This window comes from Macaca mulatta, chromosome 9, assembly GCF_049350105.2.
Source record: "Macaca mulatta isolate MMU2019108-1 chromosome 9, T2T-MMU8v2.0, whole genome shotgun sequence".
NCBI lineage: Eukaryota > Metazoa > Chordata > Mammalia > Primates > Cercopithecidae > Macaca > Macaca mulatta.
In genome coordinates, this window is record NC_133414.1 from 77118411 (window position 1) to 77145919 (window position 27509).

General features: G+C 41.4%; 1 protein-coding gene across 3 annotated transcripts in view; it reads left to right on the forward strand.

Moving 5' to 3' along the window:
• Positions 1 to 27509, forward strand: part of MICU1 (mitochondrial calcium uptake 1) — a 261029-nt gene that overhangs the window by 135451 nt on the left and 98069 nt on the right. For all 3 annotated transcript variants that reach the window (XM_028826501.2, XM_015147414.3, XM_077946639.1), the window contains 2 exons: positions 24467 to 24549; positions 26744 to 26941. In XM_028826501.2, coding sequence (XP_028682334.1) covers positions 24467 to 24549; positions 26744 to 26941 — 281 coding nt within the window. The remainder of the gene's footprint in view (positions 1 to 24466; positions 24550 to 26743; positions 26942 to 27509) is intronic.

The window sequence follows — 27509 nt, forward strand, 5'->3', positions numbered from 1 at the left end:
CCAACCTGGGCAACAGAGTGAGACTCCATCTCAAAAAATTTTAAAAAAAAAACAACCCCTTATTTGTTTTGTTGGGAAATTTAAAGGGTACACAAAGGGAATCAAGGCAGGAAATAGTGGTTGTCATTGAATGGTTTGCCTGATTACTGCCTATTTTGGAGAAGATATTGATAAACCACATTGTCTGGCATATAGTAAGAATTCCATATATATTTGTTGGCTAAATAAATATCTGAGAATTTTTCTGACCAGGCACAGTGGCTCACTCCTATAATCCCAGCACTTTGAGAGGCCAAAGCAGGTGAATCACTTGAACCCAAGAGATCGAGACCAGGCTTGGCAACATAGTGAAAGTCTCTCTTTTAAAAATACAAAAATTAGGCCAGGCATAATGGCTCACGCCTGTAATCCCAGCACTTTGGGAGGCCAGGGTGGGTGGATCACCTGAGGTCAAGAATGTAAGGCCAGCCTGGCTAACATGGTGAAACCCAGTCTCTACAAAAAATATAAAAATTAGCTGGGTGGTCAGGCATGGTGGCCCACGTCTGTAATCCCAGCACTTTGGGAGGCCAAGGCAGGCTGATCACTTGAGGTCAGGAGTTCAAGACCAGCCTGGCCAACATAATGAAACCCCGTCTCTACTAAAAATAGAAAAATTAGCTGGTTATGGTGGTGTGTGCCTGTAATCCCAGCTACTCTGGAGGCTGAGGCAGGAGAATCACTTGAACCCAGGAGACAGAGGTTGCAGTGAGCCAAGATCGTGCCATTGCACTCCAGCCTTGGTGTCAGAATGAGACTCTGTCTCAAAAAAAAAAAAAAAGAAAAAAAAAAGGAATTAGCCAGGCGTGGTGGCACATGCCTGGATAATCCCAGCTGCTCAGGAGGCTAAGGCCGAAGAATTGCTTGAACCCGGGAGGTGGCAGTTGCAGTGAACCAAGATCGTGCCACTGCACTCCAGCCTAGGCGACAGAGCAAAACTCCAACTCAAAAAATAATAAATAAATAAATAAATAAATAAATAAGCCTGCTGTGGTGGCACGTGCCTGTGGTTCCAGCTAATTGTGAGGCTGAGGTGGGAGGATCGCTTGAGCCCAGGAGACAGAGGTTGCGGTGAGCTGAGATCACACCACTGCACTGTAACCTGGGTGACAGAGCAGGACCTTGTCTCAAAAAAAAAAAAAAAAAAATTCCAAATGATGACTTAGTGTGAATACCATAATTTTATATTGCTCCAGGCATTTTCAGCATCCTGCTTAGTATTTTTAAATGTCTTAAGGGACTAGTTATTCTCTATGTATGTATACGTGATAAAAACTAGAAAATTAGTTAGACTATCTAAATTTTTCTGTTTGAACACTGAATTGAAAAACTGTTTTTTGGGTGAATGCCAAACTGACTCACACATAAAGAGTGTCCTTCAAATTAGCATAGGTTAAGTAACAAAAATCTAATTTCTTTATTACGGTAGCTAGTTTTTTTTTTTTTTTTGGAAACAGTTTTACTCTTGTTGCCCAGGCTGGAGTACAATGGTGCAATAACCTCCACCTCCCAGGTTCAAGTGATTCTCCTGCCTCAGCTTCCAAGTAGCTGAAATTACAGGTGCCCGCCACCACTCTCAGCTAATTTTTGTACTTTTAGTAGAGACCGGGTTTCAGCATGTTGTCCATACTAGTCTCGAACTCCTGTCTTCAGGTGATCCACCTGCCTTGTGCTCCCAAAGTCCTGGGATTATAGGCATGAACCACTGTACCCAGCCTAAAGTAGCTAGTTCTAAGCATCTATGCAATAAATTGCATGTTGGCATAAGCCGTCACTTTGGCTGTTATTGAGCACATGGTATGGAATAAAAAACCACATGAAATGAAAATCAAGCAGATTTTTTTTTTTAAAAAAAGATTTCTGAAGTTAGGGATGGGGGTCTATTATGCAGACATATGTAATTTGGGCATAAAATAGTAACATGAATTTGAAGAAAGTATATTCCTAAAGTAGAAAAGCACTGGCTTGCCTTCTAGAATCTCTCACCCAGGAACTCTTGGGAAATCCAAGCTTTTTGACGTTGCTGGTATTGAATAATCTTTCTATAACACAATTGTCAAATAACAGTGTAAGGAAAACCAGTTTAAATAAAAGACTATTTTTGGCAGTTCTCTGAAAGTCATCTAATAATTGAGGCTGAGATAAAGCTCAAAGATAGGCTATATACTGTGAACTAGAAACATCAGCTATTTCTTTTCTTTAGATGTGAAATTATACATGGTTTTTTTTTTTTTTTTTTTTTTTTTTAGAATCAGGGCTGAAGTGTATTTTTTGGAAAAAATGTAAATGAAAGAAAAACAGTTGTTGGAAGGAATAAATGCCTGTACAGCTGGAGCCTTGGTGGAGGAATTCAAGAAAAGTCTCACAATCTTCTTATGAAATTTTAAAACCCTTTTGTTGTTGTTGTTCTTTTTTTTATTATTTTATTTTTGGGTTCTTAACATGTAGTATTCCATATTATTTAGGAAAACCTGCCGGTTGCCATTAAATAAACAGATCACACTGATAATGAATAAAGGGCTCTTTTTAGCCATTGCAGAGATAATATGTAATGATAATAAACTCACAGTAACCATCCCATGTAATTTCATTGTCTTAGGATTTTCAAACACTAGCAAGACTGAGTTCAGTATGAATTTTAAGTCTGTTTGGAGAGTATACATTTCTAAGTGTTTTTTCTTTATGTTCAGAATTTACTTGAGTAGAAACATGGGTCGCCTGACTAGATTGTCTGTGAAAGTCTGCCAGAAACGGCAGTTTAACTGTCTCCCTCCTATTTTAGTGGAGCCTGGCTACCCTTTGACTATGGACCAGAAGATCCCAGGGCATGGGCTTGTCTAAGAGCTATGTGAAGTGCCAGCATTCTGGCTCTATCTTATGTCTTAGGTAGCTTTATCCCCAGGTTGGCCCTAAGGTTAAATTGTCCTAGAGTTGTGCACATTCCCCAAAACTATATGAGGTAAAGTCTTTCCTAAGCTTAGACCACTCCCAGAGGTCTAAAGAACTCCAAGAAACTGAAGTAAAGATTAGGGTTGATTACCTCTTTGAAGAGGCAGTTTTCCTCCTCTCATTTCACTACCAAATTCATAGTGTTCCCAAAACTATTTGCATGCCAGGATTAAGAATTGACCCTTGAATTTAATTGACTATATAGTATTGGTGAGAGCATAAATAATTTGCAAAACCTTTTCAGAGTCTTGACGGTGTTTACCAGACACTTTCAAATTTTGGTCCAGGAATTCCTTTTCTACATGTTTAAGCTAATAAAATAATCACATGTATAATGATGCTGATGGTCAAAAAATAAACTAGAAAGAACTCAGGCCAGGCATGGTGACTCACACCTGTAATCCTAGCACTTCAGGAGATGAAGGCACGCAGAACGCTTGAACTCAGTAGTTCAAGACCAGCCTGTGCAACACAGCGAAACCTTGTCTCTACAAAAAAATACACAAATTAGTCGGGCGTGGTGGTGGGCACCTGTAGTCCGAGCTACTCAGGAGGCTGAGGTGGGAGAATCACCTGAGCCCAGAAGGTCAAGGCTTTGATAAGCTGTGATTGTGCCACTGCACTCCAGCCTGGTGACAGAGTGATACCTTGTCTCAATAAAGTTATAATAAAATAAAGTAAAATAATTTTTAAAAAATACATACATAAAAATAAACTAGAAAGAACTCAAATATCAAACAATGGCTAAACCAGTTATAATAAATCTATACAATGACATTTTATATAGTTCTTAATATATGTAATGCAGAGATTTATTAGCATAGAAAAACATTCATAATATATTGATGACTCAAAACATACCTATTATTCTGTTTTGGAAAGTGGAGGAAAAAGTGTGTGTGTGTGTGTGTGTGTGTGTGTGTGTGTATACACATGTACATGCATACATATACATCTTATTATTTTTTGAAATGGAGTTTTGCTAATTACTGCTATTTCACAATACTAGTTAAGGATGTTTGGGGTTGGGGTAAGCAGACTGGAGTGCAGTGGCACAATTTTGGCTCACTGCAACCTCTGCCTCCTGGGTTCAAATGATTCTCCTGCCTCAGCCTCCTAAGTAGCTGGGATTACAGGCATGCACCCCGATGCCCAGCTAATTTTTGTATTTTTAGTAGAGATGGGGTTTCACCATGTTGGCCAGACCAGTCTCGAACTCCTGACCTCAAGTGATATGCCCGCCTCAGCCTCCCAAAGTGTTGGGATTACAGGCGTGAGCTGCCACGCCTGGCCCATATACATTTTCTTTCATTTTATTTTATTCTATTTTATTTTATTTTATTTATTTTGAGACAGAGTCTTGCCCTGTTGCCCAGGCTGGAGTGCAATGGTGTGATCTCTGCTCACTGCAGCCTCCGCCTCCCGGGTTCAAGCAATTCTCCTGCCTCAGCCTCCTGAGTAGGTGGGATTACAAGGATACGCCACCACACCCAGCTAATTTTTGTATTTTTATTAGAGACAGAGTTTCACCATGTTGGTCAGGCTGGTCTCAAACTCCTGACCTCAGGTGATCCATCCACCTCAGCCTCCCAAAGTGCTGGGATTACAGGCATGAACCACGGTGCCCAGCCCATATACATTTTAAAAATAATCTTAATAGTTGTATTTCTAATCTGTCAGCAAAATTGTCAATTCTACCATGAAGTAATCCCCACAATTTTTCACTACACTCACTACTACTACCATGTCCAAGACCTTCTTATATCTCTCTTGAATTATTTCAGTACTCCTGATTGGTTACCACTTTTTCTCCCTTGCTTTTCTAGTCTACTTGCAATACAGCACCTAGAATGATCTTGTTAAATTTAAATAAGATCATTCCACTGCCCAAAAATCCCCTAAAGACCTCCAGTGTGTCTCAGAGTAAAGCCAAAGTCTTTATTTACAGTGGCCTACAAGGACCCATCTGCTAGTCTTACCGCCATTCCTTTTAAGAAAAATCATATACTGGCGGGCACTGGAATTTACTATGCTGTTTTTCTTTTTTCACTTAAGCACAATGAAAAGAATAGCTACTCTAATTACTGCTCATTCACAATATTAGTTAAGGATATTTGGGGGTAGGGTAAGCATAGTTTATTAAGCTTCTCTAATGGTTTTTTAAACTTTATCTTTTTTTAACACCTCATAAAGTTAATTATTTTTTAGTGTTTGCAAAGCTTATCTTTTAGTCATGCCTGTGTTTATGGTACTGTAGAATTCCAAAAGTTCATTTTACTAGTATCTCAGTATGCAGAAATTTAAAAAAAGAAAGGAAAGAATATTGGATTCTTATAATGAAGAAACATAGCGATTTAGAGCTACACTTGTATGTATGTGTGTACCTAGAGTACCTCCATGGGCCAAATACTTTGGATGTTTAATCTGTTATATAGGACCAGATTAGTTACATTGACTCTCGAACTCCTGGCCTCAAGTGATCCACCTGTGTCAGCCTCCCAAAGTGCTGAAATTACAGGTGTGAGTGACCACACCTGACTCAAATTACATTAACTCTCTAAGGCCCCTAGACAATTACATAATTAATGTTAGTCTTTCTGTGCTCACTTGTCTGTCACAGAGTTGCTTTTAAGCTGGGTGAATATGAATCCATGCCAGAGAGTATTTTGAGTGCCTCCTTTTAAGAAAAACAATGGTCCCAAATCCAGATATATGAAGCAGGTAAATTAAAAGGTAATTATTTTTCCACAGAAGGAGTCACTGCAATGTTTTCTTAAATAGTTTCTTTTCAACTCTAGGCTATGTGTAAAGTAATATTTAACTGTATTTTATTCTGATGAAAAGAAATTGGTTTACAGACTTAGGAGAATAACAAATTATCTATTGGGGCTTATTGCACAAGAGGTGAATCATCCAACTTGTCTCAGCACCCAGAGATGGAACTGTTTAAGGCATTGAGCATTGTTTTATCTTGACCACACTGGTCTCACAGACAGGGCCATCGGTCTTCTTGTTCTATGGTAAACGGACCAGGAAATCCTGTGGCCTTTTATGGGACTGTCCCGGTTCATAATTCTGTTTGGTGCTTGGCTCCTTGGGGTTTCCAGTGGTGGAACGTCAGTGAAAAACACAGGCTTCCTTGGGGCTCTTCCCACTAATAGGAGGAAGCCCCGAGATCTGGACCAAGACAAATTGAGGGGAAAAAATGGGTCGTTGGTGAAATGTCAAAGGAGATTAAACTCACTGCCTCCTAGGCAATTCTTCATCCAACAAAATTACTTTTTCCCCTTTGTTGTGCAAAGGGCACACAGACACACATACCATTGGTAGTATACAGTGTAAACACAATCTAAAATAAGATCTAGAGGGGAACTCACAGGCAGAAAAGCAGCAAAATTGTCCAACCCCCATCCTCTTGCCATTGAGCAGAAAAGTGTGCTTAGTTGGGTCAGACAAGCTAGAACACATCCTGGAAAGGACCCCCATAACTCTGTAATTACAAGGACAGGAGGCAGGAAACATCCAGGAGTCTATGGAACAATGGGAACTTTGTGGGTGACAATGTGGTCTTGTTAGAAAGAGGGACCCTCCAAAGCTCCACCGGTGGTATCAGCCTCTTCTTCCATTGAGCTAATTCACATCTACAGTGCAAACTTTTTTGCTGAGGTAGCAAAGATACATCTGTATTTCTCTCTTCTCACTGTTCCTTCCTGATATTTTCCCTAGCATTATGCTCTACTTGACATCAAAATAATGTGTCTAAAGGGAATGTTTTGGAATAAAACTGATTTGTTTTTCCCTTGGTTCTTTCACCTACATCTTGTTCAGCAAGTAATATATGCATACATACATATACATACATACATATACATGTATATATGTACAGCAGCTGCAGTCTAATGGAGGGGAGGAGGCATATAAAGTAATGATTGATATATTTTAAAAGTCCATCTTAAGTCCTGTGTGTAAATGAGTATTGTCCTCCTCAAAGTAATTTCTTCCTTTTTCACTATTTGGTCCCTCCCTGCAAACGCAAGGCATTTAGTCAAGGACTAAAGGCAGCTTTGCATACTAAAAAATACCAACATTCTTCAACTTCCAAAACTGTCTGAACCAATCATTGGTTTCATGTGGTGTTTTTTGTTTCCAAGAAATTTCAGAAAGATGACTTCCCAGTTGTATTTACATACTCCAGATCTCCCAGATGTGGCTTCAGTTTCTCAGTGATTTATCTTCCTATTCTTCAGACTAATCATTTAAGTATATCTTTTGTGTTGATTGTGGTCATGGTAGTAATCATTTAATTTAATAAGTCCTGGCTTTTTTCTGTTGTTGAGGATTTCACATTTAATTCTGATTATTAGAAAAACATACAGGGTGGAGACCAAATGAAAAATGTACCTGAAAGCAGAACTAGAAATGAGGGATGGACTGATGGGTCTTAAATATAAAAATGAGTTTTATATTCAAGAGACTTAAGTTTGCAAAGTTGTAAACTCTCTAGCCTTATTGTGCCCTTTTGTAGCAAAGAATATCCCTTTCTAGTTAATTCAGCCTGTTATGTATGTGTTTCATCCTGAGAGCCACTCATCAGGGCTCTGGATTCCATACCACCAGGGTTCATATCCCAGCTCTACCATTTATTGGCCACATATATAAACCTCAGTTTCCTCATCTGTAATATTATTACAGCTATCTACCTTATAGAGTTGTTATGAGGATTAAATGGATTAAGATATATGTTACTTCCTTTCTCTCTTTTTTTTTTTTTTTTTTTGTGACAGAGTCTCGCTCCATCACCCAGGCTAGAGTGGTGCAGTGGCACCATCTCAGCTTACTACAACCTCTGCCTCCCAGGTTCAAGTGATTCTCATGCCTCAGCCTCCCAACTAGCTGGGATTACAGGCATGTGCCACCACGCCCAGCTAATTTTGTATTTTTTAGTAGAGATGGGGTTGGGGTTTTGCTATGTTGGCCAGGCTGGTCTTCAACTCCTGGCCTCAAGTGATCCACCCGCCTCAGCCTCGCAAAGTGCTGGGATTACAGGCATGAGCCACAGTGCCCGGCCTTATAAGTTACATCTAAGTAACAGTGCCTGACCCATATGATGAGCCCTAAGTAATTGTTAGTTGTTATTTTTAAATTAATGTAATATTTCTATGAACCCTAAATGATTATTGCATGAGGAGAATAGATTTTTTTATCTGGTATAGACTTGGCATAGACTTGAACCCATTTCAAATCCTAATTCCTCTATACATTCTCAATAACTTCAGACTTACCTTGATCTTGCCTCAAAAAACATTTCATTTTATCAGTAGAAACTATAGGCCAAGAGGGAAGAGGAGTAATTAGGAAGATGCTAGTGCAGCTTGTTGAGTATTTTAGTTTCCCAGTTTAAAATCTGTTACATCTCCTTTGACTGGAGCAGTGGGGGGTAGGGGAAATCTGTTACATACGCATTTTATAACTGAACCTGTTACTGCTAGTAATAGTTCTGAAAGCTTTGGTTCATTTTCTTGAATTTTTTAGGAAAACATAGTATCTGCAAATAATGGTAATATAATATTTTTTTCTTTTCTAACATGTGTACTTCATTATATGTTGCTTTGGCTAGAACTTTCAATATAATAGCAGTAGCAATGACCATACTGACTTTGTGCATTGTGTTAAAATAAATGTGTCCGGCATTTTTCAATTAAGCATATGGTAAATCTTAGTTTCAGATAAATATTCTTTGCTGTATTACAGAAGTACTTTTTTAAAAAGTGCTCTTAAACTTTTTAATAAAAAGATATACAAGTAGGAACTTAAATATATTCAATTTTTTTTTCTTTTTTCTTTTTTTTTTTTTTTTTTTGAGATGGAGTTTTGCTCTTGTTGCCCAGGCTGGAGTGCAATGGCGCAATCTCAGCTCACTGCAACCTCTGCCTCCTGGGTTCAAGCAATTCTCCTGCCTCAGCCTCCCGAGTAGCTGGGATTACAGGCATGTGCCACCATGCCGGGCTAATTTTGTATTTTTAGTAGAGACGAGGTTTCTCCATGTTGGTCAGGCTGGTCTGAAACTCCTGACCTCATGTGATCCGCCTGCCTTGGCCTCCCAAAGTGCTGGGATTACAGGTGTGAGCCACCACATCCAGCCTTTTTTACATTATTAACTGAAGAAAAATGGATGCCCTTTACAGATTTTTTTTTAAGATTAAGAAGCGGCCGGGCGCGGTGGCTCAAGCCTGTAATCCCAGCACTTTGGGAGGCCGAGACGGGTGGATCACGAGGTCAGGAGATCGAGACCATCCTGGCTAACACGGTGAAACCCCATCTCTACTAAAAAATACAAAAAACTAGCCGGGCGCGGTGGCGGGCGCCTGTAGTCCCAGCTACTCGGGAGGCTGAGGCAGGAGAATGGTGTGAACCCGGGAGGCGGAGCTTACAGTGAGCTGAGATCCGGCCACTGCACTCCAGCCTGGGCGACAGAGCGAGACTCCGTCTCAAAAAAAAAAAAAAAAAAAAAAAAAAGATTAAGAAGCAAAAAGAAGCAGAAGGAGTAGATCAGGACTGTACGGTGGATGTCTAATGACTTCACATTGAAACTCTCACAAAGTTGCCTTTGTTTGTTGAGGAATAAGCAGGACATTGTTGTGGTAGAGAAGAACTCTGGTGAAGCTTTCCAAAAGGGTATTTTTCTGCTAAAGCTTTGGCTTTCTCAAAACGTTCTCATAAGGAGATGTTTTTGTTCTCCTTCAGAAGAGGTAACATCTCCTTTGGCCCTTCAGAAAGTCAGCAAGCAAAATGCCTTGAGCATCGCAGAAACTCCTGCCATGACCTTTGCTCTTGACCAACCCACTGGTCTTGGGCTTGACCACTTCCACCTCTTGGTAACCATTGCTTTGTGCATTGTCATCAGGACACACTGGTAAAGCCATGTTTCATCTGTGGTTACAGTTATTTGAAGAAATGCTTTAGGAAATTGATCCTGCTTGTTTAACATTTCCATTGAAACCCTGCTCTTGTCTGTAGCTGATCTGGTTGCAATGGTTTGGCACCCATCAAATGGAAAGTTGGTCAACTTTAATTTTTCTGTCAGAATTGTATATGCTAAACCAATTGAGACGTCTGTGGTGTTGGCTGCTGTTTGTGCTGTTAATCATCATTCCTCTTCAATCAGGGCATAAACAAGATGAATTTTTTCCTTGCAAATTGATATGGATGGTCTGCCACTGTGGACTTCATCTTCAACATCGTGTCTCGTCCCTTCTTAAAACAAGTTTTCCCTTTGTAAACTGCTGATTTCCTTGGGGCATTGTCCCCATAAACTTTTCATAAAGCATCAGTGATTTCACCCAAGCTTCACCATAAATTTGATGTTTGTTCTTGCTTCAATTTTAGCAGAATTTATGTTGCTCTGATAGGGGCTTTTTTCTGGGATTACAGGCATGCGCCACCACGCCTGGCTAAGTTTGTGTTTTCAGTAGAGACGGGGTTTCTCCATGTTGGTCAGGCTGGTCTCAAACTCCTGACCTCATGTGATCCGTCTTACCCTTCTGATGTCTTACCCTTCTTAGTGCTTCAAATTAGATCCTGTTCAGACATGTTACAAGTTAGTATGAGATTATTTTGGTGCAAATTTGTTTTTTAAATTCGTGCATAGGTTTTTCATAATATGCATTTTCCATAAACTTTTTGAAGACCCTTTGTGCACATGTGTATATGTATATTAAAAATTAGGCCGTGTTCAGTGGCTCATGCCTGTAATCCCAGCACTTTGGGAGGCTGAGGCGGGCAGATCACTGAGATCAAGAGTTTGAGACCAGCCTGGCCAATATGGCAAAACCCCATCTCTATTAAAAATACGAAAATTAGCCAGATGTGGTGACTCACGCCTGCAATCTCGGCTACTTGAGAGACTGACTTAGGAGAATCTCTTGAACCCAGGAGGCAGAGGTTTCACTGAGCCAAGATTGCGCCACTATACTCCAGCCTGGGAGACAGAATGAGACTCTGTCTCAAAACAAAACAAAATAAAACAAAAAAAACAAATTTAACTGTGGTCAGTATTTATAAACTCTCCATGGTCTCATTACATTTTCTACAAAATGGCCAGGTGCCGTGGCTCACACGTGTAATCCTAGCACTTTGGGAGGCTGAGGTGGGCGGATCACGAGGTCAGGAGATCGAGACCATCCTGGCTAACATGGTGAAACCCCGTCTCTACTAAAAATGCAAAAAATTATCCAGGCGTGGTGATAGGCACCTGTAGTCCCAGTTACTCGGGAGGCTGAGGCAGGAGAATGGCGTGAACCTGGGAGGTGGAGCTTGCAGTGAACTGAGATAGCGCCACTGCACTCCAGCCTGGGTGAAAGTCTGAGACTCCGTCTCAAAAAAAAAAAAAATTCTACAAAATATGTCAAAAACTGAGATAGTAATGTTAGTCAGTTTGTCCTTTATATCTAACTAATATTTTGTTGCATATATTGATGTATCAATTGTCCTGGTCCTAAAGATACATATTTGTTCTATTGCCATGTACCTATTGGCAACCAACAATACTGAAAATGGCCTCTGTTCTTATTTATCCTTATGCCTTTAGTTCATTTCTGCTTGATGCTTATATTACCACCCTGCTTTCTTTCTGTTTTAATTTTCTTGTATTTCCCTTATTATCTTCTTGCATTTTATTTTTGATATGTTTATTATAAATAACATAATTTGAGGAACTTAGTTTACTTAAATTTGGGGAGATTTATTTGGTTTTCTTTTACCTTATTTTGTGTTTTTTATGCTTTCTTGTCACTTTGTTTTTTAGGTCTTTGCATAATTTATTTACTGAATTTTTCTCCCTGGCAATTTCAACACTCTATTAATGGTGACCTTTGAATTAAATTCACACATAGGGGTGTGTGTGTGTGTGTATGTGTGTATGTATGTGTGTATGTGTGACTGACCTTTTTACCTCAGATGAAGCCATCCATATCTTTGGATGTCTCCTATGGGAAGTTGAAAATTTTAACTTTCACTTCTCCCCAGTTTTTACAATGTAACAATCTGGCATTTTTTTGTTCCAAGTTCTTTTTATTATTATTATTTTATATATATGTATATATAAAAATATATATAGAGAGAGAGATTTTTTTTTTTTTGAGACGGAGTCTCGCGCTGTTGCCCAGGCTGGAGTACAGTGGCGTGATCTCGGCTCACTGCAAGCTCCACCTCCCGGGTTCATACCACTCTCCTGCCTCAGCCTTCTGAGTAGCTGGGACTACAGGCGCCCATCACCACGCCTGGCTAATTTTTTTTGTATTTTTAGTAGAGATGGGGTTTCACCGTGTTAACCAAGATGGTCTCGATCTCCTGACCTCATGATCTGCCCACCTTGGCCTCCCAAAGTGCTGGGATTACAGGTGTGAGCCACCGTGCCTGGCCTCTTTTTTTTTTTTTTTTGAGACGGAGTCTCACTCTGTCGCCCGGGCTGGAGTGCAGTGGCCGGATCTCAGCTCACTGCAAGCTCCCGCCTTCCGGGTTCACGCCATTCTTCTGCCTCAGCCTCCCCAGTAGCTGGTACTACAGGTGCCCGCCACCACGCCCGGCTAGTTTTTTGTATTTTTTTGGAAGAGACAGGGTTTCACCATGTTAGCCAGGATGGTCTCGATCTCCTGACCTCGTGATCCGCCCGTCTTGGCCTCCCGAAGTGCTGGGATTACAGGCTTGAGCCACCGCGCCCGGCCACCTCTTTAGTTTTAAATAATTTTCTGTTATATATGTTCACTTTTAAGAAGTATTTTCCATACTTTATTATTTTATAACCATTTTGGTGTAACAGCTAAGAGTGCCTGCTCTAGTGGACTATTTGGATTTGAATTCCAGCTCTGTGACCCTGGACATAATCTCTACTTTAGTCTTCTCTTTTTTTTTTTTTTTAAACTGGAGACGGATATTAATAGTACCAATGTCACAGATTGGTTGGGAGGATTAAAGGTTATATATATAATCCTGGTTATATATAACAGGTTAATTATATAATCCTGATTTACAATAAGCATGTCAGAAATTTCAGGTGCCATTATTATTGTATTAATAATGGTTATTTGGCCAGGCAAGATGGCTCACACCTGCAATTCCAGCACTTTTGGTGGTCGAGGAGGGAGGATCACTTGAGCTTGGGAAATCAAGACCAGCCTGGGCAACATAGCAAGACCCTGTTTGAAATAAAACAAAACAAAGTGATTATTTAAATTTAAGACTGGTTTACTGATTTTATTTTATTACCTAATTTATTGCTTACATCTTAATTTACCTCATTTTCCTGTCTTTATTTCTTTATTTTGATTAATTTTTCTTCTTGTTTGCTGAAGAATTTTCTCAGTAGGATTGGCAGACTTTTTCTTAAAGGGCCAGATAGCAAATATTTTAGGCTTGTGGGTGATAATGTCTCTGTCACAACTACTCGATTCTGCCCTTGTAACTCAAAGGCAGCTATAGACAATACATACACAAATAGCTAGCCAGCAGGTTACCAACATAGTTTCCCAGCCCTTGTCCCAGACTTTTGTTACTGTTTCTTGTGGAATTTTTATTAGGAAGGTTATGTGGATCATATAATTTCAAAGTCCTTGCATGTCTAAGAATATCTGCTGTTGCTAATGTAGGTAAATGATGACTTCACTTTTGAGGAGGGCCCTAGAAGAGGGGAGGTAGACAGGGTCTCACTCTGTTGCCCAGGCCAGAGCACAGTGACATGATCACAGCTCACTGCAGCCTCAACCTCCCCAGGTTCAGGTGATCCTCTGACCTCCTGAGCTCAAGCAATCTGCTTACCTCAGCCTTCCAAAGTGCTAAGATTGCAGGCATGAGCCACTGCACATAGCCTGACTTTGCTCTTATGGAATTCTTAGATTACAGTTGTCCCTCAAGACTCTTTGGAACTTGCTCTGTAGTTTTCAAGTGTTGTGGAGAATTATGATACAACCTAATACTTTCTTCTTCCTGATAACTAATTTCTTTTCCTCCTGAATGACTGAGGATTATTATTATTACTGTTTTTTGTCCTTGGCATTCATCATTTCACCAGGAGAATTTTTTTCTATTCTGCGTTAAAGGAGCAGGGCTAAGAAGAACTAGATTAATGCATTTATATATCATTAATTTTAGCTACTTCAGATTGCCTTATTGTCTTGTTCTCCCAGTAAGGAAATTTCTGGATATTGTATTCCGAAAGTTAGCCAAGAAAACTTCTTACCATTTTATCAAACGGCAGAATGCTGTTGTACATTATGTAGTCTGGTCCCCCTGTAGTGCAGTTTAATGGGAGTATACAGCTGCACAACCACAGAAAACATATTTAGGAAATAGTCTAATTTACTCTTGTTTGAGCATGTTAAATCACTAAATGGTTTGAAACTAAAACTTATGGTACAATCAAAACATTGTTAACAGTGTTTTAAATTAAAATTCTAGCACAACCAGAAGAAAGAACATCGATTTTAATTTTATTGAATAACACAGTGTCCTTTGTAACCAATTATAGTCTATGTGGGTTTTTTGTTTTTTGTTGTTTTTCTGAAGCAACAAATCCACAATAGGTGACTTCAGTACTGGGGCTGTGCACAGCAGGATGTGGGGCAGAAGCCCAGCAGTAGCCTAGCAGTAAGCCTCCCAGGGTTCTACTGTATCACTCCACCTCCCTGCAGTGGCCTTCTTTGCCTGAATATAGCTCTGCGGGTGACAACCACAGAATCACAATCCTCTGGGCAAGCGCATGACTGTCCCACAATGCCCATCCTCCTCCTAAGTTCCTGAACCAGCCCTTTCATGGCCTCCATGCTTCCTCCATGCTTGCTCAGTGGCTGGCTTACTAAGCAATATCAGAATTACCCAAAGTCCTGAATCATCATCTGGATAATGTAGTTGATCTCCTGTTCCAGCTGCTTTTCTGCCTCAGGGCTTGGAGAGCAAGCAGCCAGCCATTGGGATGAAGCATTCTAGGTGCAGTTGACCTGCAGCCCCCAGACAGTGGCATTGGAGCCCAGCCATCCTCCCAGCACCACTGGCAACACAGACAGAAGGCACAGAAGCCACACATTGACCAGAAGCTGGAAGACCAGGAGCCAGCCAAGCAAGACCCCCTCCAGCCATCTGCTTCTGGCTATTATGGTTATTGAAGCTATTGCTGGCCCCAGCTGGGGTCTCCTAGAAGTGGGGCAGTTTCACTGCCTTCATGGCTAAAAGGACCCGGTGGCTCCCCGAGATAACTGCCCTCTTTCTGTTTTACTTTAGAATTAGGGGAAAGGGGCCAGGCATGGTGATTCATGCCTGTAATCCCAGCACTGTGGGAGGCCAAGGTGGGCGGATCGCTTGAGGTCAGGAGCTTAAGACCAGCCTGGGCAACATAGTGAAACCCTGTCTCTACTAAAAATACAAAAATTAGCCAGGCATGGTGGCGCATGCCTATAATCCCAGCTACTCGAGAGGCGGAGGCAGGAGAATCGCTTGAACACGGGAGGTGGAGGTTGCAGTGAGCCAAAATCACGCCACTGCACTTCAACCCGTGCGACAGAGCAAGACTCTGTAAAAAATATATATATATATAAATTACATATAAAATATATGTTATGTATATATTTATATTATATATATAAATACAGTGTAAAGAGCATGAACTCTGTTCTGGATACAAGGAAATCTGAGGTGCTATTCAGGGAACCAAAGACTTCAACCAGCCTTTAAAGTCCCACAGGCACTGCAGAGTGATAGCAGTAGCTCTGCTTCTCTCTATCTCTGCCACCAAGAGAGCCCCAGCTGGCTGCTTCCAGGAGGGATGCTGCTCATGAGGAAGACTGTGGCCTTCATAATGCCTCAGACGAAGAACCATGTCTCAGGCTCAGGGAGGATGGTGCTTGGGCTGGCCAGGATTGGGTCACATGCCACCAGGGCAGGGGGCACACACCCAGATTGAGTCTCAATGTGAAGTGGACTGATTGATATCCTTTTTGCTGGCCTCAGCCCACAACCACCACAGTCTCTGGCTGCCTGGGCAACTACACCCTGAAGCCCAGGTTCTGTCTGGGCAGCCAGCTGGCTCCATATGAATTTTTTATTTTTTTGTCATTCCAGATCCTGCCATTTCAGGAATAAGTATTTGCCTAAGCTAGGCACAGTGGCTCATCCCTGTAATCCCAGTACTTTGGGAGGTCAAAGTGGGAAGATTGTTTGAGCCCAGGAGTTCGAGACCAGCCTGAGCAACATAGCTAGATCCCATCTCTATAAAAAATAAAGTTAAAAAATTGGCTGGACCTGGTGGCATATGCCTGTCATCCTAGCTACTTAAGAGATTTAGGCGGGAGAATTGCTTGAGCCCAGGAGCTCAAGGTTACAGTGAGCTATGGTTGCACCACTGCACTTCAGCCTGGGTGACAGAGTAAGATCTTGTCTCAAAAAAAAAAAAAAAAGGTATTTGCCTGATTCCAGGGCAAAATGCCATAGTTACTCTCTTCATTGACCTCAGGTTTCAGGATTAATGATGGATGTTTCAGCCAATAGATAATTATGCAAAGGAAAAATGAGGGCAAGCCTGACTTTGGTGCTTGTGAGTTGCAGCAGGAAGGGTAACAGTTAAATTTATTAACTGCGGGTATTAGTCCCATTATGCCCTGTCTGACATAAATATGCCTCTGTGTGTGTGCGTGTGTGTGTGTGCATGTGTATGACGTATATATGTACATATTTGTGGTTTTTTTTTTTATTTTATTAGAAACAGGGTCTCCCTGTGTTGCCCAGGCTGGTGTTGAACTCCAGGCCTCAAGTAATCCTCCCACCTTGACCTCCCAAAGTGCTAGGATTATAAGCATGAGCCACCACGACCGGCCAAATATGCCTTTACTACACAGTTAACTGTGTGTAAAAATTAAATGTAAAACATGTAACTTTAGCCAGGCACAATGGTGGCAGGCACGTGTAGACCCAGCTACTTGGGAAGGTGAGGCAGGAGGAACATTTGAGGCCAGGAATTCAAGGCTGCAGTGTGCTACAAATGCACCTGTGAATAGCTACTGCACTCCAGCCTGGGCATCATAGTAAAACCCACCTCTTGGCCAGGCGCACTGGGTCACGCCTGTAATCCCAGCACTTTGGGAGGCCGAGGCGGGCAGATCAGAAAGTCAGGAGATAGAGGCCATCCTGGCTAACAGGGTGAAACCCCATCTCTACTAAAAACAAAAAATTAGCCGGGCGTGATGGCGGGTGCCTTTGGTCCCAGCTACGTGGGAGGCTGAAGCAGGAGAATGGTGTGAACCCGGGAGGCAGAGCTTGCAATGAGCTGAGATCGCGCCACTGCACTCCAGCCTGGGTGACAGAGCAAGACTCTGTCTCCAAAAAAAAAAAAAAAAGACCACCTCTTAATATAAGTACATTATATTATAAAAAGGAATATTCTCGACTTTGTGCATTTCTTTCATCATTCTGTTAGCTATAAGTGTTAACATGGCACTTACCATGAAACTTTAAAAATGCAGAAAAGGCTAACAGATTTTCAGAATACTGGTAAAATAGTTACTACCAGAAATGAAATCAGACTTCAACAAGCCAATTAGGTTTATAAAAAGAAAATTGGTCTGCTGTTGCTCAGGTGTGTTTAAGATGATAATATAATATTCGTTTTTTTGTTTTATTTTGTTTTGAGACGTAGTCTTGCTCTGTCGCCCAGGCTGGAATGCAGTAGCACAATCTCGGCTCATTGCAACCTCCGCCTCATGAGTTCAAGCAATTTTCCTGCCTCAACCTCCTGAGTAGCTAGGATTACAGGCACACATCACCACGCACAGCTAATTTTTATATTTTTAGTAGAAATAGGGTATTGCCATGTTGGTCAGGCTGGTCTTGAACTCCTGACCTCGGAATCCACCCGCCTCGGCCTCCCAAAGTGCTGGGATTACAGGCGTGAGCCACCACGCCTAGCCAATATTCTTAGTAATATAATAACATATCAATAATATAAAATAATCTTTTTTTTTTCTTTTCTGAAACTAAATCATCCCATGGAGATGCTATGCTACAGCTGCAACATATCATACCATGGAAACATTTTCCCATTCTGTGGGAGAGGCAGAAAGATTTCCTTCAGACTGTGCCTAGCCATCATACCTTGAAGTATTCAGAAGGATGGAGGGAGGGGCATTCTTTTGGGGGTGGGGGGAAATCTAATCTTACAAGGTTTTCTTCTCCGTTCTCCAACCCTAATGTTATATAGAAAGCAAGACACTAATACCTCATAATAATGCTAGTCCATTGGTTTGCAAAGAAACAGTCTTGCTATTTCTTTCTTTCTTTTTTTTTGTTTTTGTTTGAGATGAAGTCTCACTCTGTTGCCCAAGCTGGAGTGCAGGGGCTCGATCTTGGTTCACTGCAACCTCCACCTCCCAGGTTCAAGCAATTCTCCTGCCTCAGCCTCCCAAGTAGCTGAGACTACAGGCACACGCCACCATGCCCGGCTAATTTTTGTATTTTTAGTAGAGATTAGGTTTCACTATGTTGGCCAGGCTGATCTCGAACTCCTGACCTCGTGATCTGCCCACCTCGGCCTCCCAAAGTGCTGGGATTACAGGCGTGTGCCACTACACCCAGCCTGTGTGTGTGTGTGTGTGTGTGTTTGAGACAGAGTTTCACTCTTGTTTTCCAGGGTGGAGTACAATGGCGCAATCTCAGCTCACTGCAACCTCTGCCTCCCAGGTTCAAGCGATTCTGCTGCCTCAGCCTCCTGAGTAGCTGGGATTGCAGGTGCCCCAGCTAATTGTTGTGTTTTTAGTAGAGACAGGGTTTCACCATGTTGGTCAGGCTTGTCAAACTCCTGACCTCAGGTGATCCGCCAGCCTCAGCCTACCAAAGTGCTGGAATTACAGGTGTGAGCCACCATGCCCGGCCCCGTCCTCCTATTTCTAGAAAAGATGTCATGTCCAAAATTAACTGTATTTAGGGTAGTGCATTTTTGGGGAGTATTGACCATTTAAAGTACTCCCCAGAAGAGGGCTATTATGATGTTGAAGTTTTAGAAGTAAGTTCTAAGAAGCCTTTGTAGAGACATGATAAAGTTTATATGTATTCAGAGGGCCATCACATAAATGAGGAAGCAGATATATTTCTTATTTCTCTAGAAGATTAAACTATGACAGTTTTTAGGAGCTACACAGAGTAGATTTGGACTGTGCATGAGGAAAAAAAAACCAGCTCATTTAATATGGTCAACAACATTTACACCTCAGAAGTGGTGACCTCCCCCTCAGAAATAATCAGAGGCTGTGTGATCATCCTTACAAATTCAGTGGAAAGTTCATCATTGAATAGAGGAACATATCCTGAAGTTTTTTTCAAAACTCAGATTTCCCTGGTATTGCATATCAGTTACCTCATTTATCCTCTAGCATTCTAAAACAGGAATGGGACAGATAGGAATTCTTTGATAGGAGAATCAAAACCAATAGAAAATAAGAAACTTGTTTAGAATCTAACCTATTCATTTTTTCGTCATTCCATCAGTGCTACCAAAAAATAATGTAAGGCAGCAAATGACTCATTAGGTTATTGGAAAAGCCGGAATTAGAACTTTAGTTCAACCGTTCCTACCTGTACCATTCCTTATGCATTTTCTATTAAAGAACAGTGAGAGAAAAAGCCATGAAATCAACCAATGAAAGTCTCAGGACAGCTAGTGTTTATCTGATTATGTGACTCATTACACCTAGAAAAAGATATTTTTTTCTCTTTACTAAAACAAAGTAGAAAAAATGTGCTTCAGGAAACAGTGTAGAGTTGTTATTATTATCATGATTGTCAATGGTGGAATAATATTATGGAAACAGACTTGTAACCAGAACAGACCTAATATAGCTCTGGATCCTAGTAGCAAAGATTGTTATGGAAACCTAAGTGAAACGTGTACAGTAATAAACTTTGTGTAGGGTCTTATTGTTCTAATCAGGTCCAACACTGGTTGAGACCATTTTGGAAATCATGTAGAAAGTAAATTATGCTGTTTCAGCAGGGGGCAAAGCCTCACTCTTCACTCTAAGTAGCCTAGCATTCAAAAGAATTCCTCTTTCAGGCTGGTGCAGTGGCTCACACCTGTAATCCCAGCACTTTGGGAGGCCGAGGCGGGTGGATCACTTGAGGTCAGGAGTTCAAGACCAGCCTGGCCAACATGGTGAAACCCCGTCTCTACTAAAAATACAAAAATTAGCCGGGGGTGGTGATGTGCTCCTGTAATCCCAGCTACTTGGGAGACTGAGGCACGAGAATCACTTAAACCTGGGAGGTGAAGGCTGCAGTGAGCCAAGATCGTGCCATTGCACTCTAGCCTGGGCAATAGAGCGAGACTCAGTCTCAAAAAAACACAGAATTCATCTTTCAGAACCTTTCTATGGAAACAGGTTATGAGTTAGAATAAACGCAGGATGCCATAAAGCTTTCCAGAACAGCTAGTTTTTAAAGTTGCCCTGAAGCCTACATTTGAGAGGAGACAAAAGTTTACAAGAGAATCGCTTGACATCATATTCTGTGTAGCCTGTTTCACTTAAAGCAAGCTTGTTTTTGACTAGTTTGTCCCGTATGCTTTGACATGATTGGCAGATGAAGATTGAACAAGCTGAGAGCTCTTTCTAGAAAGACGGGCCCTGAGAGTCTGGTAAGGCCTAAGTGAGCATGTCCAAGGCTGCAGCCCAGCTTGCCTCAGCAGTGGCCCGAGCACAGGTGCATGGCCTCTGTGGTGTCAGCGCATGTACTTTAACAAGCACTCTCAGTCACTCTGCAAAAAGCCAGTACTCTGAAAGTAACTATACCAGGATAAAAAGACAGAGAAACCTCAAGCATTACAGGGTATACTTTGTTTGGTACAATGTATTTAACCTTAGTTGTAGGAGGTGATATTAACCATAATTTGCTAGAATAACTCATTCAGTCATTTAAATGATCTGGGCACGTGCCTTCATGGAACTCACAGGACAGTAAGACTACAAGATCCTGATAAAGCTGAAGTTGTAAGCAGGTCTGTGTCAGCTCTGTAATTGTGGAGAGAGGGAATGGGGATACTGCTTTAATTCGTGTATGGGAGCATACTGACTTGGCTCTTACCAAATGTTTTCCTATTTCTATTAATTTGGACTGTATTCCTCTTGATATTGTGATGCCGCTTCCTCCATCACTGCCTCCTTTCCTTTTCGTTGCACTTTAAACATTGGCTTCCACCTGCACTCTACCCTTTTCTTGACCTCCTCACTCCTCAGTTCTGCATGGGCAACTTCATTTCACGTTCCTTGCAGCTAGCCACTTGTATGCCCATAAATCCCAGCTTAGACCTCTCTCTGCTGAGCTTTAGACCCATATTTCCAACTGTCTCCTGAACATCTTCATCTGCATAAGCTGAGACCCCTTGAATTTAGCAGATCCCATCCAAACTCATTTTATTTCTCAAACTTTTTACATCTATTTGCTCTCTTTCTTCATGCCATGCAAGCTACACAGTAGTCTGAGCCCGTCATGCTGTCATTTCTTTTCACTCTAAACTCATGACAGCTAACTAATCATTAAGTTCTATAATTTCTGCCTTCTTCAGGTATCTCAAATGTGTTCCCTCCTCTCCATTACCACTGCTATCACCGCAGTTCACATTTTCAGCATTTACAAGAGCTTCTGATCATCTCTGAAGCTGGCATTTATTTTCCAACTCATTCTTCACACAGTAGCTGGAGAAGTCCTTTATAATTGCTTGATTGTGTCACTCTCCTGCTTAAAACCTTCAGTGGCTTCATATTTTCTGCCATTGTTACATTCTCAAGTATCTACAGGAATTAGGCAAATAACATATATGAGTGAAGTGGGCCAAGTGTGACACAATAAGGAGAATAAGAGAGGACATTTCTGCTGAAGAGATTTATAATCAGAATTTAAAAAAAACCAGCTGGGTGCTGTGGCTCACACCTATAATCCTAGCACTTTGGGGGGCTGAGGCAGGAGGATCATTTGAGGCCAGGAGTTTAAGACCAGCCTGGGCAATGGTGAGACCACATCTCCACAAAACATAGAAAAATTATCCAGGCTTGGTGGCACGCACCTGTAGTCCTAGCTATTCCAGAGGCTGAGGCAGGATTGCTTGAGCCCAGAAGTTTGAGGTTGCATTGAGCTATGACTGGGCCACTGCATTCTAGCCTAGGTAATAGAACAAGACCCTGTCCCAAAAACCAAAAACCCATGACAAACCTATCTGAGAGTTTAATGTTGCCTGTGGATCTTCCATTTACTACAGTCAAGCCTAAACTCCTGAGCATAACACAGGCAATGTTTCTGTGATATTGGTTATCTCCTTGAGATGATCAACTTGGAATGTTCAGCTTTTGCAGAGACTGACACAACCAGTGAGTGTCGTTTTGTTGCTTAGTTTTTAGGTCAAATCATGTCAGCATGAAGACTCTGTGTTTTTCATTCTAAGTACCTCTATGTTCAAATTAGAGGCCGTGGAACATAAAGAAAGTTTGTAGGCTTTGGAGTCAGTGGTGACTTAAGTTCAATTCCCAGTTCTGCCAAAAAGGAGCTGTGTGATTTTTGAGCCAGCCATTTAACTGCTTTGAGCCCAAATACCCTCCTTTGTTTAAAAAATGAAGAAATGAAAATTTTTAAGATAGAGAGTGTGAAGTCAAATAATAAACACCTCCAATTATCTAGCTCAGTGCCTGGCACATAGTAACTCCTCAGTAAAATTTAACATTCAGGTAGCAAAAATTTGAGAAGTGATAATAAATATACAAAACTAATTCCCCAGCTGTATCCTTCCCAGCAGTTGTAGGCTGGGCATGGTGGCTCACGCCTGTAATCCCAGGACTTTGAGAGGCCAAGGTGGGAGGATCACTTGCAGCCAGGAGTTCAAGACCAGCCTAGCTGACATGGTGAAACCCTGTCTGTATGTGGCCTAAAGGAAAGCAAACCTATTGGAAGTCAATGTCAAGTGGAGCAGACAATTGGAAGCTGACACACACATGATTCACCCAGGCAACTAAAAACCAGGAGTTTCCAGCCTAGCTGCCTAGCTCTCTGAAAATGGAATTTGAACCCAGAAAGTGTTGCTGTTGACAAATTCATGAGCAGGATGGGAATATGGTCTCTCTAACAATTATGCATAATATACAAAGTTCATTTTACTTTTTTCTCTGCATAAAATCTTTACTTTTTTCATGTAAATGATAGTAACTGAAATTTTAGTTCAACAGTATAAGGACACGTAGAATATTTATTTTGGTTTATTCTCGAGAGCTCTATACATTTGAAGCACCAAAGGAAGGAAGTAAACAACTTAAGTTTTCTTTACCAGAACATTTAGTATGGGAAGGGAGGAGAGCTATTGAGTTTATGTTTTATTCCAATGCACAGAGTATATTAAAGATATTATGACTTATCTAGGAACACTAAAGAAGCCTTGAAGAGCTTTCATCATTAAGGGAAAGCTTTGTCAAGCTTTGCATTTTTTCATTTTGGTATTTAAACTTCAGCTTAATTTTACCATTTAAGTATACTTAGTAATTTGTATATGCAGCTGACATGATTGAAATAGGGGGCTGAGGCCAGACGCGGTGGCTCATACCTGTAACCCCAGCACTTTGGGGAGGCCAAGGCGAGTGGATCACTTGAGGTCAGGAGTTCAACATGGTGAAACCCCATCTCAGTTAAAAATACAAAAATTAGCCAGGACTGGTTGTGCACGCCTATAATCCTAGCTACTCAGATGGCTGAGGCATGAGAATCACTTGAACCCTGGAGGCAGAGGTTGCAGTGAACCAAGCTGGCACTACTGCACTCCAGCTTGGGCAAGAGAATGAAACTGTGTCTCAGAAAAATAAAAAAGAAATAGGGGGCTGAGTACCTTACGGTACACTTTTCTGCCTTACCATAGAGCTGTAGTGATAATGAATAAACTAATAAAAGAAGCCAACTTGAAATTATCCATGTTGGCAGGGTGACATGCCCAGAACTCCTGACTATAATTACAATAAAGAGACTAGAAAGAACAAAGTAGAAAGCTGGCTTGTTGTGAGGGCAAGACTAAGAGGTAGTGTTTCAACTTCTTACTTTGCAGCAATATGTCTCACCCTAGACACACTTTCTTGTCCAGGTAAGTAATACCATATTCAAACAACATAACAACATTAATATTATACAGCTAAGAAGATGGTGTCTCTGAAAGCAAAGCTAAACCATTTAAGACAAAGAACATTGAAACAAAAAGACAAGTGCCATCTTTCTGGCCATAGTACTACTCTTCTTTGGTTTCAAGGAGTAAAAGGGTGATCTCAATAAATGCAGTATCATTTTCCATTTACTGAGACTTTGACTCAGTCACTTTTATGGTGACTTTGATACTACATTATAGTGCTTAGCCTTTTGTTTTTCTTTAAAAAGGGATTTATTTTCGGTCAATGCCGTCTAAATATCTTTTTTATCTCCTCTGCAGCTCCTCAGAGAAATTTTGAAATTGCCTTCAAGATGTTTGATTTGAATGGAGATGGAGAAGTAGATATGGAGGAGTTTGAACAGGCAAGTTGTCCTGGAGAGTTCCTTTAAATATATTAATACTTAAAATATATGTTCATGTGCCTTGGAGTTACCTTAGCCCTGGTCAGTATACTCAGAGGCTATTCCAGTTTTTGAAGTACCTAAAATGTCATTTCTCAAAATTATTCTTTGAACAGGTGGGTTGGTTTTGTTTGTTTGTTTTCACTCTAAATGTAATGAATTATTTGAACATACCATTAAGGTCACGGTTGCTCTGATTCCCCAGCATAAATTAGGTGATAATGCCTCTAGCTGGGAAGCTAAATTATGGCAATTCAACATATACCAAAAAGCTGCTATGTGCTAGGCAGTTCCAGAATACAAGGACTACATATTTTCTTAAAGGATTTTTTTTTTTTTTTTTTTTTTTTTTTTTTGAGATGGAGCCTTGCTCTGTCACCCAGGCTGGAGTGCAGTGGCCGGATCTCGGCTCACTGCAACCTCCCGGGTTTTACGCCATTCTCCTGCGTCAGCCTCCCGAGTAGCTGGGACTACAAGCGCCCACCACCTCTCCCGGCTAGTTTTTTGTATTTTTTTTAGTAGAGACGGGGTTTCACCGTGTTAGCCAGGATGGTCTCGATATCCTGTCCTCGTGATCCGCCCGTCTCGGCCTCCCAAAGTGCTGGGATTACAGGCTTGAGCCACCGCGCTTGGCCACAGGATTTCTATAAGAGAAGGAAAAATGGTACCATACCTTTGACTACAGTAGGTGACAATTTCTTCTAAATCCCAGGAATAGATTACATTTCCATAGAACTTCTGCCATTGAGGAGCCATGGTACTTCTCCAGATACAGTTGTTATGATTGCCAGATGTGGTTTCAAAACAGAAAAACTGTATGTATAGGAAAAAGTATTTTTTGTATTCTCAAAATGAGGAAGAGGGCAAATATTCCAGGAAGTGGGAGAAAGTATCAGGTACATTGTGTAAGGTAAGAAACTGGGCTGGGCATGATCACTTGTGCTTATAATCCCAGCACTTTGGAAGGTGGAGGTGGGGGGGACCACTTGAGGCTAGTTTGAAACCAACCTGGGCAACATAGTGAGACCTTCTCTCTACAGGGGAAAAAAAAAATTAGCTGGGATTGGTGGTATGTGCGTATAGTCCTAGCTACTCTGGAGGCTGTGGTGGGAGGATCACCTGAGCGGAGGAATTTGAAGTTGCAGTGGGCTATGATTGTGCCATTGCACCCCAGCCTGTATGACAGAGCAAGACCGTCTTTTTTTTTTTTTTCTTTCTTTTTTTTTTTGAGATGGAGTCTTGCTCTGTCACCAAGGCTGGAGTGCAGGGGCGCAGTCTCAGCTCACTGCAATCTCCACCTCCCTGGTTCAAGTGATTCTCCTGCCTCAACCTCCTGAGTAGCTGGGATCATAGGCACCCCCACCACACCCGGCTACTTTTTGTGGTTTTAGTAGAGATGGGGTTTCACGATGTTGGCCAGGCTGGTCTCAAACTCCTGTCCTCAGGTGATCCACCCACCTCTGCCTCCCAAAGTGCTGGGATTGTAGGCGTGAGCCATTGCGCCCAGCCGTGAGAGAGTTTTTGAGTCTCAAAAACAAATGTTCATCCTTTTCCCAACAGAGATTTTCTAAGAGGATCCCAATTGTAAAGTTGTCAGGCTGCCTGTGTTAGAACCCTAATTCTACTACTTGCCAGCCATTTGACCTTGAGCAAGTTATTTAATTCTGTGTGCTTCAATCTTGTTTGTAAAACAAGGATAATAATAGGACCTATAAGATTATTGTAGGCTGGGTGCGGTGGCTCATGCCTGCAATCCCAGGACTTTGGGAGACCAAGGTGGGAGGATGACTTGAGGTCAGGAGTTCAAGACCAGCCTGGCCGACATGGTAAAACCCCGTCTCTATTAAAATACAAAAAATTAGCCAGGCATGATGGTGTGCACCTGTAGTCCCAGCTACTCAGGAAGCTGAGACACGAGAATTGCTTGAACCTGGGAGGTAGAGGTTGCAGTGAGCTAATTTCATACCACTGCACTCCAGCCTGGGTGACAGAGACTCTGTCTCAAAAAAAAAAAAAAATTGTTGTAAGCATTAAAAGAGAGAATTATAATACAGAGTAGGCAAATAGTAAACAATAGTTATGATTCTTACTTTTCTATGTTTATGTTTTTTCACTTCCTAATATTTTTCTGGATGTGGGTTTGATTCTGTATTAGGTTCAGAGCATCATTCGCTCCCAAACCAGTATGGGTATGCGCCACAGAGATCGTCCGACTACTGGCAACACCCTCAAGTCTGGCTTGTGTTCAGCCCTCACAACCTACTTTTTTGGAGCTGATCTGAAGGGAAAGCTGACAATCAAAAACTTCCTCGAATTTCAGCGTAAACTTCAGCATGATGTTCTGAAGCTCGAGGTAGGTCTTCCTTAGACTTAGCAGATCCACCACGTGTGGAGCTGATGGGCAGGAGGGCCTATGCTATAGACATTCTTTCCATTTCCCTCCAGCTGTGAGAACTGATTGGTTTGGAGCTTATCAGTGATTTATAAACTGACAGCAGGAAACAATACGTTCTGTGAAAATGTCATGAAGTGAAGTGTTTCTTCGAAACACTTGGTTTTCAATCGGAAACCAAAAACCTCTAAATTGAAAATCTTAGCTGTCTTTGTATGCTCAGTTTGTGGAGAAAGAAACTCAGGGGTCACAGCAGTTCTCAATCTGAGCATATATTCCTGCTTTTTTGTTTATCACGTGGAAGACACCAGAAGATGGAGATGAAGAAGGATGGATAATTGCAAAGGTAGTAAAAGCTGGAAACACAAAATGTCAGAATAAAAATATGTGTGCTTAATATAAAATATATGTGCTTAACCAGGCACAGTGGCACACACCTGTAGTCCCAACTACCTGGGAGGCTAAGGTAGGAGCATCGCTTGAGCCCGGGAGTTTGAGAGCAGCCTGGGCAACACAGTGAGATCCTGTC